This window comes from Gobio gobio (genome assembly GCF_949357685.1).
Source record: "Gobio gobio genome assembly, chromosome: 1".
Lineage (NCBI taxonomy): Eukaryota > Metazoa > Chordata > Actinopteri > Cypriniformes > Gobionidae > Gobio > Gobio gobio.
The window spans coordinates 2,411,699-2,429,644 of NC_137097.1; the positions used below are offsets into that span (position 1 = coordinate 2,411,699).

A 17,946-nucleotide genomic window follows, 5' to 3' on the forward strand; every position below is an offset into this window, starting at 1 on the left:
AAAGACGGAAAACGGAAAACAATCTCGTTATCCGATTGTGTTTATAGATGGAAATCGGAAATCAAAATACGTACGTTATGACCTAATCCTGCATTCTGCATTGGTACTTTTTCGTGAACCGAAAGTTACCCCGCCCAGAGCTCCCGCCACGCCAAGAAGACCTGCCCCTCACCCAATGTAATGTAAAACACGTAACGTAATTGATGTCCGAGCTACTGCGACAATGGAGACAAGTTATGTTCTCTTTCGAGAAGGCAAACGTGTCACAGTAAGAGAGGATGACATGTCTGTTGACAAAATATGCAGGATATTTCAGGTACTGAAATAATACAGAATATATAAGTAACGTTAGTTATAATTTACAGTTTTGCACGCAAGGACATAACGTCATGTTGTGGACTTGCCAACACAGTTCAAAGCATTGGTTAGCTTGGTGGCATGTGTTTCTAGACAGGTACCATTAAAGTTGTTCATAAAAGCATGAGTTCTTGCTAATGTTAGTAACACTAACTTACTTTGCTAACCTAATGTTACCTAACTTTATTTGTTAAAATATGGTGGGACGGTACATTGTGTATTCGTATCGAACCGAAACGGTAGGCATCACGGTTCTGTGAATTATATCATTATTCTTTTCTGAAAATATAAACAATACAAACAGGGTCTCTAAAAAGTGAGAATAAGTGAAAAACCCACATGGTCCCTAAATTGAGCTGATAACATACAATAATTAAAAGAATACTGTAGCCTAATTATATGCATGTGCCTTTATATTTTTACAGTTGTATTAGTCTTTTATTCTGAAAATATACACAAAAGTAACACAATCCCTTTAAAAACGCGATAAAGAAAAAACCGCCGCGCTCTCTGTTGAGCGTCAATAAGAAGCCAGTAAATGCGGAAGTTCGCGTCAAAATTTCGTGTTTGTTGTGAACGAAGCATAATGAACAGGCTGCAATGTCGATTACAATGCTGGAGTGTGGGCGATCGAACTGTGGATAGTGTGGAAACATAAAAACATACTCAGTAATTTTGTTCATACAGGACATCATTGAAATTGCAAAGGGTTTGCTTATATTTGTGTACACTCGCAATAAAACACAACATTGTGCTTTTGTCTCCCTCTTGTCAAAGCTGTAACCTACAACTGTCCCACACACACACACACACACACACACACGGTTTTAAAAGAAAACCATATTTATCCAACCCTGTTTCAAAACAGTCTGTAGGTTCCATCTTTTGAACATTCATCATATCGCATTGGTTTTCATTTCTTCTCCTTGGAGGAGTGATCAGTTTATTTTTTACTTACACATTCTACTAATTGATTTAAATAGAAAATCAAATGTGCTTTAATGGTAATCAATTATTTATAATCCAGATTAGTGAATTACAAAGTTAGGGTTAATTTAAATTAAGGAAAACAAATATATTGATCTGAAATTTTGATTTATAGCAAATAAATGTTACATTCATTAAAGTACAATTACCAAACACCTCAAGGTATTTTTTGTCTTTTTAGTAATTTAATTAAAAAGCTAATTGTATAAAACTATTGTCAGTGCACTACAAATAAACTGGTTCTATGCCTTTATTAATACAACTTATTTAAAAAATACAAGGCTTAAGACATGTATAAAAATGCCTTCTGCATTTTTGTTTTGCTTTTTACTCCATTGTACCGAAATTGTACCGAACCGTGATGTCTGAACCGAGGTATGAACCAAACCGGGACTTCTGTGTACCGTTCCACCCCTATTAGGTTTTCTGAAAATTTAATTAAGCATTTTGTTTATATTCGTTATTAAGCTAACAATGAATCTGATGGATTAGCATTTGTCTTTTTACTGTTTACCATTTATTTTAAATGTTCTTTAAACTTATGGTATTTTCCTTCTATGTACTTCAACAGGTTGATGGCAGCAGTCTGTACATTACAGATGATGCAAACACTGCAACATTTCCGGAGCCATCTGGACGTTTTTGCATCCTCAATCTTATGCATCGCAGCCATTATGAGGTCCACGGGGATCCAGATAATAGTCAGCTTCCTGCAAGCAGAGCCGTAGCCGTACCCACTACTGCTGTTCCTTTTGCCTTCATGCGCCGCCCCGCACCTGCCGCTTCTGCTTCCACTGAAACACCACGACCTTCCCCTGGAACTCCACGAGCTACTGGCCTGTTCCCTGCAAGATCCTTCCAAAGGTTACTTATTTAATATACAACTGAACTATGCTGCTAATGTTATCCTATAGCTAAAATATTAATAGAATTTTAGGCCCACAGTTGTGATTTTAAACAGTCTGGTTTATCCACAGGTCAGTCCATGTTGCTGAAATAGTGAATGACAAGCTCATTACTTCCAGGACAGTTGTCATTCGCTTTTTGGAAGCTGATGCAACTGTTGAACGAATAACCGCAAAGGTGAAGGATGCATTAGGCTGTGATGAGCCAATTACCCTGACAGACAGCCAGGGAAATGAGATAGTGGACTCAGATGGCACAAGAAGTAATTTTTATGATTAGAATGTTGCTTCTAATAGGTGTAATTTGTAATTAGTGTTGATTTAAAAAAAAAAAAAAAAGTCTCTATTGTCCCCAGGGTGTGTAAGTTAAAGGGTTAGTTCACTCAAAAATGAAATTTCTGTCAGTAATAATTACTCACCCTCATGTGTTTCTAACCCCGTAAGACTTCCTTTCATCCTCGGAACACAAGTTAATATTTTTACGATGAAATCTGAGAGCTGGCTCACTCTTCTATAGGCATCCAAGTGACTGAAATTTGCTCGATCGACTCCAGTGGCTCAACAAACGTTTATCAAGCGACGAGAATAGATTTTGTGCGCAAAAATCAACAAAATTAAAACACTGGTTGGATTTTTATCATTATAGGGTAGTTGTGTACACACACTGCCAACACACATTTATGTTCAAACACCATGTAAAAAGTGATTTTTGCATAATAGGTGCCCTTTAAATACAAAAGTGAAGTAAATATTTTCTGATTCCTAAGGTTCCCAATACTGGAAACAGAACTCCAGAAAAATCTACGCCATCTCTGATTTTGACTTTGTAGAGTTCCAGAATGGAAGAAGAGCTAAAACAAGGTAATACAACATTTTATGTGAAGGCAAAATCATATGAATGTAAAAAATTAAATATAGATTTGAGATGTTACATTGTTGCAGATCCTTTTTTCAATACATGCATGATTAATATTTGAAAATAATTTAAAATAATCAATTTTGAGTCATAGTCATGAATTTATTCATTATGATTTAATTATATGACTATTTACTCAACAGAAATGTAAATTTACAACAACTTAGAGAAGGTATCTTAGGTTGACACTATTATAGAGTAAAATATTCAGAAAGATGTTTAATCATTGGTTCATACACTACTTGAATACATCTTTAATAATTTATTTTCTGATCCTACATTTAAGTCGAAGGGCTGAGGACAGTTTGAGTGCACAAGAGGTTATTGGTAAAATTAACCAACTAAAGGAAGCTGCCGAGAGCCTCCACGACATCACTACAACCATAAACCAGCTGTCTGAGCTTGCAAAGTCCAAAACCACAACAGCAATGCCAGATGCTTATCTGCACACTTTAAAGGAAGCCTTCACCTGTCTAATTTGTAAAGGTATGTGTAAGTTATTTAACAGTAGGTACATATACAGTAATTTCCTTTTTATATTAAAATATACTATTAAATGTCATTATGCACATTTTTCTTTGAATACAACCTTGCAGCACTAATGGAAGAGCCCATGTTTTCCACATGCTGCGAGTCTCTGGTTGGATGCCAAACATGTGTGGAGCAGTGGCTGTTAACCGCAGATCACTGTCTGAAATGCAGAGCTCAAGAGTTTGCCTCCAAGGTGCACCAAGTTAAGGGTCTTTCTGCTTTCCTGTCTTCTTTCAAGGAGATAGAAGCAGAGTAGCTCATGTTGTTTCAGCAAGGATGGCATCCATGTTACTGGAAAGTTACAGAGGCTGCACATTGTTTTATTTTAGAAAACACCACAGCTGTTGATTTTATTAATCTGTTTTCTCAGAGGAAGATGAACTTGTTAATAAAATCATCTGTTGTAGTGTTATGTTTGAATAGCAACCTGCAGCTTTCCAGGAACAAGTCTAACCATCTTCACTTTGCATTTTTCATTATCACGTCTGTTTGTTTGATACGTGGTTATAATGTTTAATCCTGTTTGATGTTTTATAAAACATTTTGGAATGGAGCAGTTGTTCCTCAACAGCAATTGACCTCTTAAAAGAACAGTTTATAAAACAGATTAACTGATGTTATGTTCTTTATTGTGATCTGATGAGCTAGATTTTTATACAAAAGCTCAACTTCTTTACACGACAATTACATTTAAAACAAAGAATTTACAAAGAAATAAAAATTGTAAGTGCTGGGTATTCATTGTAAACAGAGTTACTGCATTGTTGGTGCAATTTATTTTGTTATGGACTTGAACCACTTTTACAGATTCCTCTGTAATAAATGTTATTTTTGGAATTATACTGCTGCTTTATTGACCACTGCAGGTCACACACACCTTCTGGTATATATATATATATATATATACACACATCACCCTTGTAGAAGGAGGCTGAAGGTAAGGCTGCCTTTGAGTATTGTGTCTGTGCTCTGCCAGCTTTTCCTGTATGAATAATGCCAGATAAAACTCTTTCCCACAGTCAACTCTGACCTGATCCCATAGCCCATAAGAAAGTACAGCAGGTCTGAGGACAAATCGCAGACAAACTTAAAATATAACCTTTACACACAGCATTAGTCTAAGCCATAAATCCCTAAAGTGCAAATTAAAAGTCCAAAGCACTTACATTTTTTTCCAGCTGCACACACACACACAAGGTGGTGTGACACCCAAAATCTGTGACCTATCAGATTCTGTGACCTAAATAGGAAGTAAAGCGCTCAGGGCTCAACGTTGTGAATTGGTCGCAGTTTGGTTAGGTTAGGCCAGGGGTAGGCAAGTTCAGTCCTAGAGAGCCGCTGTCCTGCAGAGTTTAGCTCCAACCCTAATCAAACACACCTGAACCAGCTCATCAGTGTCTTCAGGATTACTAAAGCTACAGGCAGGTGAGGGTTTTTCAGGGTTGGAGTCAAACTCTGCAGGACAGCGGCTCTCTAGGACCGAACTTGCCTACCCCTGGGTTAGGCACCAAAACTACTAGGTTTAGGTTAGGTTTAAGAAAATATTGGGGTTTGGGTTTTGACACAGAATCTGATGGCTCGCAGAATTTGGTGTTACAGCGGCAAGTTACCACACAACCACCGAGCAATTTGGGCACAGTGTCTTGCCCAATGACATTGACATGCAGACTACTAGCACTAACAAAGTTATTTTACCTGTACACTTCCTCATAAATTATGATGTTGTTCTTTATTGGCATAGTGGAGTAACTGACAATCTTCTTGCTGAAACCATCGATAGCCATTACATGGGTCACACCAAACATAACAAGCTTTTCATTTTGATCTACATGTAGCTTGTGCCCCATGTATTCTGCATTGTAGGGTATGGGGTTCAGATTTCGGGCACCCTAAAATACAAGAACCACAATATTATAAAATCTCAGTAATCCTTGATTTGTATAATAAGATTCACCTACACCTAAGTTACAGTGGTCCAAACATCTGAAGCCCTATTTCAGCAAGCAGGCTTAACAGACACTGAGCTTATTCCTGAGCTCTGAGTTGACTAAATCTGAGATGGGAAAGTCCGAGTTTTTGGTTCCAGAATAGCTGATAGAATTAGTTCAATCAACTCTTTTAACCGGTTGGAAGCATGTGAGTGGGGATGAAAAACCTCATCAAAAAATCATCATTGATGAAAAAAAATCATCATTGTAGCTCTGATACTACAATTTACCATTGCAATGGGTGAATAAAGAGCAGAGCCTCCAATCTAATCCAGTGGCACTAGAAATATAAATGTGTGCCAATGCGGACGATGACATTTTATCTTAAAAAACATGAGTGGAGGAAGGATAAATAAGTTAAAAATATACAATTATATTCAGTGTATTCTACTTGTGGAAATGTGACTTCCATCAGGTTCAACATATTGAACTAATTCTATCAGCTGTCCTAAAACTAAAACTAAATCTCTCAGACTCAGTCAACGCAGAGCTTGTCAAGCCTGCTTCCTGAAACAGGGCCCTGATGTGTTCTATTGAAACGCAGAAAAAAAAAATGTTATGACCTAACCTGCTGTCTTGCAATGTGGTAGGGTTGATGAACACGTCTCAACACTTTGGCCACTCTGCCCTCAGAAGCTTTAACCCCTTTAGAAGATAGATAGCCTGTCATCCTTTTTCGGCCGAAAGACGATCCAGTCTGGGAGCAGGAGTGCAACTTAGTTCAACTGTTCATTGTTATGCCTATACATTCTATCGTTACTTAGTAAAAAAGTTATTATCATTTTTTCAAATACTGATTTTATCATCTATCGATAAACAAAACATGTTTGGTGATCTAAGATAACATTAAATAAATAAATAAGTTGTACCAAGCTGTGGTCAGCTTTTTATTTAAGAGTAACAGTTATAGCATTAATTTCTATGTTTAACAAAAGCGGTAAACGGCGATTGATACGTTAAATATAACTTACCTCAGCAATACCTTCAGCGACTTCAACTTCAAGTTGGCTGTCAGGACAGAAGTTCCTCCTGACAAGTCCCTGCTCAGCACACCACCTCCGCACACTCCTCTCAGAAAACCCCCGTATCTCTCCAAACTGTGAACCCAACGCAGCTGCTATATCCCCACACGACATCCCATTCTTTCGGTTTTCTAATATAAAACTAGCATATTCATCTAAAAACATTTTTACGTCCGTATCATTCAACTGTCAATTGTATACAACCACCTGCACACCACACCACACAACCAACAGCTCATATCCATGACAACCGCTTACTACTTACGATCGCTTCCGGTTCACGAAAAAGTATCAATGCAGAATGCAGGATTAGGTCATAACGTACGTATTTTGATTTCCGATTTCCATCTATAAACACAATCGGATAACGAGATTGTTTTCTGTTTTCCGTCTTTTAATATCAAAAGAAAAAAAGAAAAATTGATTGTTTTCCGTTTTTTGTTTTCCTATTTACTAATGGGAATTGGGAAACGGGCCGTTTTTTTTTTTTTTTTTTTCTTTTAAAACGAAAATCCGTTGGCCACTAAGTACACGGACCTTGGACCCACTCACTTTTACCATCTCTAATTCAGCGCATATGTTTGTTCACTTTTCAGAGCACCGTCAGTCGAATCCATTCCACTTGAGGAAGGCCCTATTAAATTAAAATCCATTCCGCATCTTAGCTACAGCATTGACTTCCACACTGCTGCTTCTTCAAATCCATTCTACTTTGCTCATTCAAAATCCATATAAATAAAACTCCATTACGTGTTTTCACTACTTGTGCCTACTCGCACCCACGGCACGACCATAGACTGTAAAAGAAAAAAAAACACCTGCGACACTGCAAGGTAAACAAAACATCTTGCATATCTGCTGCTCAGGTGGGTCTGGCTGTGTGCTCACATACCATCACTAAACAGACTGGTGTTTAAGTGAATGTTCATCATTTGTTTGCCTGTCGCTTTTAAAGGCATCATGTAGTCTTTGTTGCAGCACTAAATTACAGTTACAGATACTATTAAATTACACTGTTGTTATAACGCTAACAGTTATTATCTGATTGCTAGCTAGCTGACTAAGTACATTAATCAATCAATCAGTGTAAGTAACGTTAGCTCTTTGAATCCTGGGGTCCGTTCTTCAAAAAGTTACGGCATGATCCGAGTCGCTGTCATAGCAACAGTTCCGTAAACTCAAACCTGCTCGGGAGCAGATTTATTTAATGTAAACAGGATTAGATTGCATCTTTTTAAATCGAGGTGATCCCTAAAGTCTGTCCCAGCCACTGCTACTTTCTTACAAGAGTACACTCATGTGAACCAGGGACATAAATAATGGCAAAAAATACAAATAAAATAATACTATTATAATGTTATGTTGTAACATAATATAGACACAGCCAGTTAAACTAATACAGCCAGTAAATACCTAATAATGTTACTGTAGTCTTACACACATGCTGTACAGTTAATCTGAGCTATGCATTAATTAGCCTTTCGCCGGCCCCTCCCCCGAAACGGCCACTGTCCAATCACAAATCATAGCAACCATTACTATGTGAGCAGGTCCGACAAACGTTAGGCTATATACATACTAAACGCATAAATATTTAAGATGATTAAGGAAAGATGCCATGTGATTACAGATGTATAAATATTAACAAAAGTAATTAAAGGGGTGGTAAAACACACTCTTTCGAAGGCTTGATTGTGTTTGTGGGGTGCACTGTAACGTGTTCATGCTTCGTTTTTAAAAACTTGCATTATTTTTCATATATTTTACCTTTATTCTACACTGCTCTGTCCCTCCTTGTAAAAACGGTCTGATGGTTTCCGGATTCTGTGAAGCCAGTCCCTCAAAAATACGCAATGGGCTCTGATTGGTTAGCTGGCCCAGTGTGTTGTGATTGGCTAACCGCCTAGAGCACGTTTATCAGAACGTCACGCCCCTTACCTTCACTGGTAGCCTCAGGCTACTAGCCTGTGCACCCAGACAATTTTAGTGAAGATGATCGAGCAGAACCTGTTCAGTCCTCAAGAGTAAAGACTGCGGATCTATAGTGATCGCTCCTGAATGGCACTGTTACTTTTGTATTTTTAGAACGATTTGCCAAATATCTGTCGCAAGAACGAACACTAAACATTGACTTTACTAGTATCCAAATCAAACACAGAACCATGTTTAGCCTGTAGATAAACAATACATAAAAGCTCATCAAAGAATCATTTACACTAATGCCAAGTTCGCTGTTGAGATTTTAAAAAGTTTGTAACGTGAGGTGTTTGTCAGATAACGTTAAGTATGAATGAACATTTAACAAACTGGTTTGCAGAGCCAAATGAGCGTTGTCATCTGTGTACTTCCTTGCTACAACATAGACTACAATTAACAACACGAACTATTACAGGAAAACACATCGCCGAAAAATAAATCCTACTTACATGTTGTGGCCCGTAAACAGCTTCTGTTTTTAATCCATCTTTCAGGACAAGCCGTTGTAAGAATCCTTTCATAGCGCTCGTGAAGATTGTGGAAGCTTTGCTCCATGAGATGAGCAGCGGTCATCCGCGCGCGCCCGTCTCATGCGGCGTTCACACCGGACGTGAATAAATCGCGCTATTCGCACGAAGGTGGACGCTTGAACATTTTGAGTTTACTCGCTTCATTCGCGCGTGACATTCACTGCACAACAGACGCGAGTTCGCGTCATAGGAGGGGCTTCTGCCAGCCAGCTCGTCTTGGTGAGAAATGACTGACATGAGCTGTGTTTACGTCTTTTTTTGTTAAAATCTACTGTTAATGTGTGACAAAACGTAGTTTTAAGACTTTTTCAGTCGATAATGTAGTTGTTTAAAGCTCAGATCTGTGGTTTATTTATATAAAGAGTGCCTAATAGTACATTTTATCTGGCGTTTTCGGAGCTGTGAACGCGCTTACACTGGCTGGTTTGTCTCGTGCAGCTGAACCGCGGCTCGTGTATTGCAAATACAGACGAATATTGTCCATTATGTCACATTTTCCGGTCTTCTCCTCTGACCCCTGTCTGTCTCGTGCTTTGATTTCGTAGGCATTGGCAACAACAACACTCCAGCCTACTAACTAGCCTACCACAACAACTATTCCCCGCTGCGATTCAAAATGGCCTCGCCCCCCACTTATTTCATATTCTCGGAGGAGGGGTTTATGTAAATATTGGGTCTGGTGATGTCAGAGACCCTGGAGGAATGTCTGTAGTCCCTACTGGCCGTTTGCTGTAGTTCTTAGAAATTGATTTCTTTAAAAGCAAATATCTCCCTTTGCTTTAAACTTTGAAAGTTGTAACTTTGCAGATGTTGTTTATGCTCAAACAGCAACATTACACATTAGCTAAAGTTAGAAAAGTGAAATCGTGGTTTACCACCCCTTTAAAGACTGTGTGTAATGTTACTTAACCAATTTGAAGCAGTTGTTGAACTTTTTTTTATATGTTAGGCTATATAACTTACGAGAAACAGAGAAATATCGACACGTCCTCTCCAGCAGCTTGAATGTTCCCCGTTGCTATGGCAACTCTCAACGGACACCAGGACTTACACAGTTTTATAAAAGCTATTTATTATTTGTTGTAAAGTGTAAGAATCACCTCAGAAAAATAAATTGAAGCCTAGGACAAACGCTGTCAAGATGAGATGCTGTAGCCAGGCTATGCCTGTGTCATTATTCCAACATTACGTTCATAACCTGTTATGAAATAAAAAGTTTAATACCTCAGAAAAATTTACTTTCCTCTCTTGTCAACATTAGCCTGGTGTGAGCACGGCACACACTCTTCAGTGGTGTAGGCGAGCGATATCAGTCACAGAAAGACGCGCACTCACAGTAGTCGGATCAGGTAGTTTATATGGTGGACTGTTTCGTTTGATCGGTTCGTGGAAACGTTTAATCCACCCCTCTCAAACCGATTACAATTTCATTCGGTTTGGCCATTTTTATTCCGATTGAGGTGTTTATATGGAGCACAGTCATTTTAAACCGATGACAGTGTTCCGTGTAAACGCACCTACTGACTCCAAGCAAGATGGTGAAGCAGTGAGCATTAGCCTCGATAGTAGTCGTGTCTCCTTCATTGCGTATTTTTATATTTTGAATATATCCCTCCACTGCATACTGTAACCCCTTTTGCCTCGATCTGGAGGGATTGCTCCACACATTGCTTGTGCATCACACACAGTTTTGTACATCTGATATTATTACCGGCATACAAACACAATGGCTTCATACTCAAACAGCAGAGAGGTGTGTCTGGAGGTGTACGTGAACGGCGAGTTGTACTGCATTGACAGCTGCTGGGTCCCGGATGAGGAAAATGTGCAGTTGGAGTTTCTGGTGACCGATCGCATCTACGAGCTTCTCGGGTGCTCACCGGGCGACATAACCGCACAGCTGGTGGAAAAGGTGGAAACGGATGAGTGCATGTCAGTCGGTCACACCGCTTTAGATGGAGAGGATCTGCAGATCGACATTGATGTGAAGCGCACAACCTGTACCTGCACAACCCCCAAGAACAGCCCGACAGGTGCTCAGCATCCACCACTCACAACTCTTCCATATAACTTATCATGATGATCACAACTTATAATAACTAATCATTTTAATCACTACTTCTGCTTGAACGAAGATTTGTATTGATGTGCAATGACTTAGTTACCTGTATATTTAAGATTTTATTGTTGCCATAAAGCTTTAAATGGTGTGGCACTGTGTGTTTAACTGAGCTCCTGAGAGCTAATGAATGTCTGAGGTCATCTTTTAACAAGCCTCTGCATGTCCCAAGAACTAGATATAAAACTAAAGGAGATTTGCAGTGAGGGCTCCGAAATTATGGACTAGTTTGCCAATTATATGAGAACATCTGAATGTGTGTCTGTGTTTAAATGTCGTCTGAAAACGGTATAGACGTGTGTTTAGTATTCAGGGATGTCTTTTGTGTAGTTTGGGTTCTTGATATTTTATATTATGTTTTGTTTCTTCATTATGTATTGTATTATGCAAACTCAAAAAAGCTGCATCTATCTTATAATCATGCAGCCATTAAGTTGCCCCAACAGGGCTATATAAATTGACGAATGACGAAAAAATTACATCTATATAACAAAAAATAAATAACGAAATAGTCCCATAGTATTCAAAAGCTGACTGTCCCTTGTGAAAAATGTGCGCTTTAGTGTCCTTTTTTAAAGTGTACTTATTGCACAAATAATATACTTTAAAGGTATACACTTAAGTGTGAATTAAATGCAATGTTTTCGGCGCACTGAATGCACATTAAGTGTAATTGATTTCAAATGTATCACATATTAAGGTGAAATAAAATGTAATAAGTTGCCATTAAGAGTGATTTTTTGGAACAACTTAAGTGGGACTTTAATACAACTTTATACGTACTTTCTAAATTGCTTCTAATATCTTCAAAATATACTTGAAGTGCACTGCTCAATCTATTGAGGAGCAATTAATGTGAGCTAAAGTAAACTTTAGCGTAATTTACATCTACACTATTATATAATTAAATACATTTTTCTAATACAGCTGCAATTTAGTATAATAAACAAAAACAAATGGAAAGCCTCTACATTTATTGACAAAACGATCTGTAAAACAAATACACAAACGTTTTTGTTGTTGCACAAGAAAATCCCAAGAAACGATTCACACAAACACAAATTAATTTAGAAAGCGTCTGGAGGACAATGAGGATTATATTCACAATCTCCCTCATACAAATGTTCCTAAATCTACCCGTCACAGAAAACATTCTGCATTTTTACATTTTCAGAAAACATTATTCTGTATGATTTATAAGATTGTTTCCTCATGGGGACCTAAAAAATGTCCCCACAAGGTCAAGATTTACTGGTATTACTATACTTGTGGGGTCAATTGGTCCCAATAACGTAGGGAATACCAGTACACACACAGAAGCAAACACACAGAACCTCACACACACACAACACATGAATTAATACAAACAAAATGTAAAGAAAAGTATCATTCCATGAACAACACTAAGATTCAAAACGTTGGGTAACGCTTTACAATAACATTTAATTAGTTAACTACTTAATTTAATATGAACTTAGAATGAATAATACTTTAAACAATTATTAATCTTAGTTAATGTTAATTTCAACATTTACTAATTAGGGGTGTAACGGCAAATGTATTCGTACCGAACCGTTTCGGTACAGGACTTCCGGTATGGTGCACGTGTGCACCGAACAGTATGATGGCAATCTTTAACAGTCAGCTTGTTTTACGCACTTCAATCCGAGTTCCTACACAAACATATTAAGTATTCAGTCCATTTTGTCATGAAATACGAGTGATAAATGACATTTTGATGCTCTTTAATGTGACGTGACAGATCACTGTTCAGGCACGTCAGTTCAAGCGGCAGTGCGGAGCGAGTGAATGCAATCATCTCGTCATAGTCAAAGAATAAACATGAATTAACATCAGAAGGTGTGTTGAGGATACATTACAACTTACTGAAACATATCACATGTTGTGCAATCGCTCAATCGGTGTTTCAACGGCGGAAAGACGTCAATAAAACAGCTTGTAAACAATGTCACGCAGCATCACATTTACCTCAGAAGTCATTCAGTGTCCACAGCTGTTAGTTCACTAGGAAAATCTACTTTTTCACTAAATATATGACCTCTATTAGCCTATATATTCATTATAGTCTACTGAACCTGTTAGTGATGTCTTGATTATTTCATGTATTGGAGTAATGTACGTAATGTTTAAATAAATCTGTCATGAAAACGACAGCCACTGTGTATAAATGATTATATTTCAACAACGAATTGGAGTAAGAACATCATTTTATAATTAGATTTAGAAGTTAATGCAAAAACTGCCTAATGTGACATGTTTGCGCACTGTGCAAGTGCAAGTAAGGGCTCCCTATATAGTCTACACTTTACAGCATTAGCAGAGATCATTTTTATGTCTTTAAGAAACTTTTAGTTATAATTGAATCCATTTAAGGACAGATAATTTGTTCAGTAAACCACTTTTTAATAAAAAAGCACTTTTATATTTAGTTTCCTCTCCCCTGCTGTACCAAACCGTCAGTTTTGTGTAGCGTTACACCCCTATCACTAATGCAATCTTAAAATCCAAAGCTGTATATGTTCATTAGTTAATGAACAATGGCTATACATTTCAGTAACTAGCTTTGAACTATATTTTATTAACTAAGGTCAACAAATATTAATAAACACTGTAAAAAAATATTGCTCATCACTGTTAGATCAAGTTGGCTAATACATTAAATAATGTTAACAAATGAGATCTTATTAAACCTTTACTAGCACCAAAGTTAGGACCAAAAGGTTTATTCTAAAATCTTATTCCAGCATTACGGTGAATGAAAGTAAAAAAAAAAAACCCTGAAGAACTCCATCCAAAGGCACAAATTATTATTATTATTATTATTATTATTATTATTATTATTTTTATTGTTCATCACCAACTATTTTGAAGTTGTTGGGAAGTGCTGTTAATGTCAATGTTCCAGAAGCTCTCCATCGGCAGAAAACTTGTGCTCCATCTCTCCACAGTAGATGAGAATGGACATGTTCCAAAGAGGCAGGAAAGCAAAAAATATATACCTCGAGGAAAGAAAAAGAAAACAATTGTTTATAAAACAGATCTATCCATTATTATAATTGGCTCAATAAAATGAAAGCGACAGATGTACAGTTGCGCTCCAAAGTTTATATTCACACTGCTGTATCTGTTAAAAAAATAATAATAATAATAATAATGTTAGCAATAAGAGGGATCATAAAAATGAGCATGTTGTCTTTTTATTTAGTACGGCCCTGATGAAGCAGTTTATTCTGCAAGGTGTGTGTAAACTTCTGACCGCAGCTGCATCACCTGTGATGAATGACCTCAGTCATCAGGGCAACATCACAGTAGAAGCTGGGAGAGGATCCTTCACGTTTCCCACAAACACCAGATCCCACGGACCACATCATCTTCACTGACACTGGGCCTTAAAAAAAATAGAGGACATTTTAATCATTGTTTTTATTCCTACATTACAGGGAATTAAACATAACTTAAATATATATATAAATAACCCAAGACCCATGCAAATTGAGAAAGCTATTCTTCCATTTTTCCTCATCTTGCCTTGCAAGTTTCATCTGACCATCTCCATGAAGGATGTCCTGTATTTGCCCCGGCTGGCACAGCAATGCTGCGGCCCCATTCCTTTGGGTTGTTACCTGTAAAATATATAATGATTCGGGGTGTAAATGCACAGGTGGGAATTTATTACTTACAAATGGACAAGAGGCAAAGCATTTAAAAGCTATAGACTTGATAGCAGTGTTTTAGCTTGTAGTGTGTGATCAGTGTCATCATGGCTGGGCATAAATTCATAATGAACAATAACTTCACATCATCAATACGGCTCTGTGATTCCTCACAGCTTGCACTGGATCTCCAATAACACATCTATACTGATCAGACAAAATTAAACATAAAATAACTCCAGATAAGCACAAAATACTACAAAAACACAAATAGTAACTTAACATCGTATTCTCCAAATGCAAAAAAGAAAAAACATTACAAACATTATTTCTAGAGGTGGGTGATATATTGAATATTAGGCTACTGGTCGCTATAATATGGATTCAATGTATATAAATGTCTAATGTTACTATAACTTTAAGTCATTTAGTTCATTTAAAAATTCGGAGTTCGATTAAAATATTGTATTTTCAGCAGCCAAATTCCTCGAACACGCCCACACACGCGATCACATTCCGATATAAGAAATGATCATAATGCAATCATAGATACATGATGATGGGAAACATGATTAATATCACATATTGAGTCTATCTGCGATTAAACTAAATACACTCTTAATCGCAATAAGAACGGCCATGTTACGGTGAAAATTAAATATACTATATATATTAGATATACTCACGTGACTGGTTATCTGCAGCACATAACGTCTCATCTGTAACCAATGATCCAAAAGGTTCACTCCGTTGTTCTCTTCTTGTGTGATCAGCTTCAGTTTCCTCACGCATCGCCATTACAGAAACATGGCAGACAGCGCATTTTTCAAATATTAAAGAGAAATGGTTAAATGTTGATTATAAATGTTTTCCATTTCTGTTGAAGTTAAAGTTGTTCTAACTCTGTGTAGTTGGACTGTAAGTTCACAGAACTGGACTCATGCACCTAACTAAAAGTCAATCATGTTTACAGTGTAGTCTGATTCAAATTAAATGTTTTTAACTGAATTTGAATGCAAATTAATTTTGTTTATATTTGTTCAACTTTTGCTAGCAATGAATGCAATTAAATGTGTGTTTAATGGGCGTAGAACAACATAATGATATTGAAAGTATTCTGTACACAGATGTAAAGTACAGTACTACATTGCTTTTACATTAAGCACAAATAGCTAGGCTACTCCTCTCATAAATTAAACTTCATGTCAAATATTATGTAAAAAACTGACACATGTAGTTGAGTTCATAGAGCAGGAGCTAGTGATAAAGATTTCAGCAATAAGTTGTACTGGAGTTACTGAAGCAAGTGTATTGAAGCTAGAAGAAATACATTAATGCACACAATATACATTATAGACTAAACACATTTCAAATACATTAACTAATGTCATTTTGGATTTTTTCCCCCATGTGCTTTAGTATGTCAATATAAAAATAAGTGTACTTTATAAAATATAAATAATAATTATTTTAAACATGTTTAAGTAAAATATAGGTAGACATTATTACAAGCTGCATTTTTTAAAAGTGCACTTAAGAGTGTTTATAAATATTGTCATGAAAGTGTACTTTTTTAAGTAAAATTAATTAGATATTATTACAAAGTGCACTTATTAAAAGTCTCGTTTTAAAGACGACACTCTGCAGATTATTGCTGAAGTGAAAGCAATTCAAAATATGAAAGTATGAAATAGTTATGGAAGTTTAAATTTACTGTAAATGAAAAATACTGTACTAAATATTATTTATTTCATATAAAATATATATTTTACAAAAAAGAATTTACTCTAAAATTACTATAAAATCAAAGCCATATGTCTAACCAATTTGTGTTCCAAATATGAAGTTGATGTCACAAAAATTGAAGTTCCCATGAGATTTTGTTTAGGTGCTGTACCAAAAATAGCCACCGGGTGTCATTCAAATTCCATTGATTGTTTTTTTGATGCATTTCACTTCCATCACAAAACAGTCACCAAATATGGACCCTTGAGACTCAGACCTTTCCGACAATATGTGTTTTGTCAAGATTGGAAAATATTTTTAATATAAAGTAGTTAAAATAATTGTTGTAATATGAAACATGACAGCGCCCACTAGGGGAGGAGCCCACTAGAATAATTTAGAGTAACGTTTCCATGGTAACACAATGTCCGATTTCAAAACGGTTTTCACAGGATGAATTTTGAGTTTGTAAGCTTTCAAATGATACCTAATTTATGATAATTACTAAAATATATGATGCGAAAAAAGGCGATGAAAAAAAGAGCACCAGGCGTCCCACCTGTGGGACGGTGACAGTAAAAAAAACATCCATATTAGGCTATTGCACCAATGTCGTCATAACCTAGAAGTGTATCTATAACACCTTTTCAAAGGACTGACTAGGGCTTCAATTATATGGTTCACTGACTTGTCCAGGCGACAGTTAAGGGGTTAAAAAAATGCACTTAAGTGTGTTTATAAATATTGTCATTAAAGTGTATTCTCTTTAAGTACACTTAAGTGGCATTTAATTTTAATTATATCATATTATCTGCAAGTGCACTTTTTAAAAAGTATACTTTTAAGATTTTAAGTACACAAAAAGTGCACTTTCAATACAATTAAGCACACTACTTTTTCACAAGGGTATACATTGAGTGGAAATGCTGTTTAAAATAAATGTGAAAAATGTAATAGTTTTACACAAGCAATCAAAAGTTCCCTTCCGTACACAGGTCAGTGTAGTTCATTTCTATCATGTTGTAATGTATAAAGCTGGAAGAGTCCTTGTGTCAGATCTGTGTATTAAAGCGCAAGCCTCGGCTCCTGCTCTCTATTCTGTTATGAATCAAACACAGAACATCAACTGTGACATCATCACAGTAGACAATCAAGATGGAGCTTTAGAGCGTTGCATCTCGAGACGGTCTCTCATATTTGATGCTCAAAACTTGC

The 17,946-nt window shown here is 36.7% G+C and overlaps 1 protein-coding gene across 1 annotated transcript; it reads left to right on the forward strand.

Annotated features, from left to right (window-relative positions):
- Positions 1 to 223: 223 nt before the first annotated feature.
- On the forward strand, positions 224 to 4,531 carry LOC307136769 (uncharacterized protein; the record flags this gene model as incomplete). Its single annotated transcript, XM_079834024.1, has 6 exons — positions 224 to 316; positions 1,916 to 2,208; positions 2,322 to 2,512; positions 3,017 to 3,110; positions 3,452 to 3,651; positions 3,762 to 4,531. 6 exons carry the CDS (start codon positions 224 to 226, stop codon positions 3,950 to 3,952), a joined length of 1,062 nt encoding a protein of 353 aa, XP_079690150.1. The 3' UTR covers positions 3,953 to 4,531.
- Between the last annotated feature and the right edge of the window lie 13,415 nt (positions 4,532 to 17,946).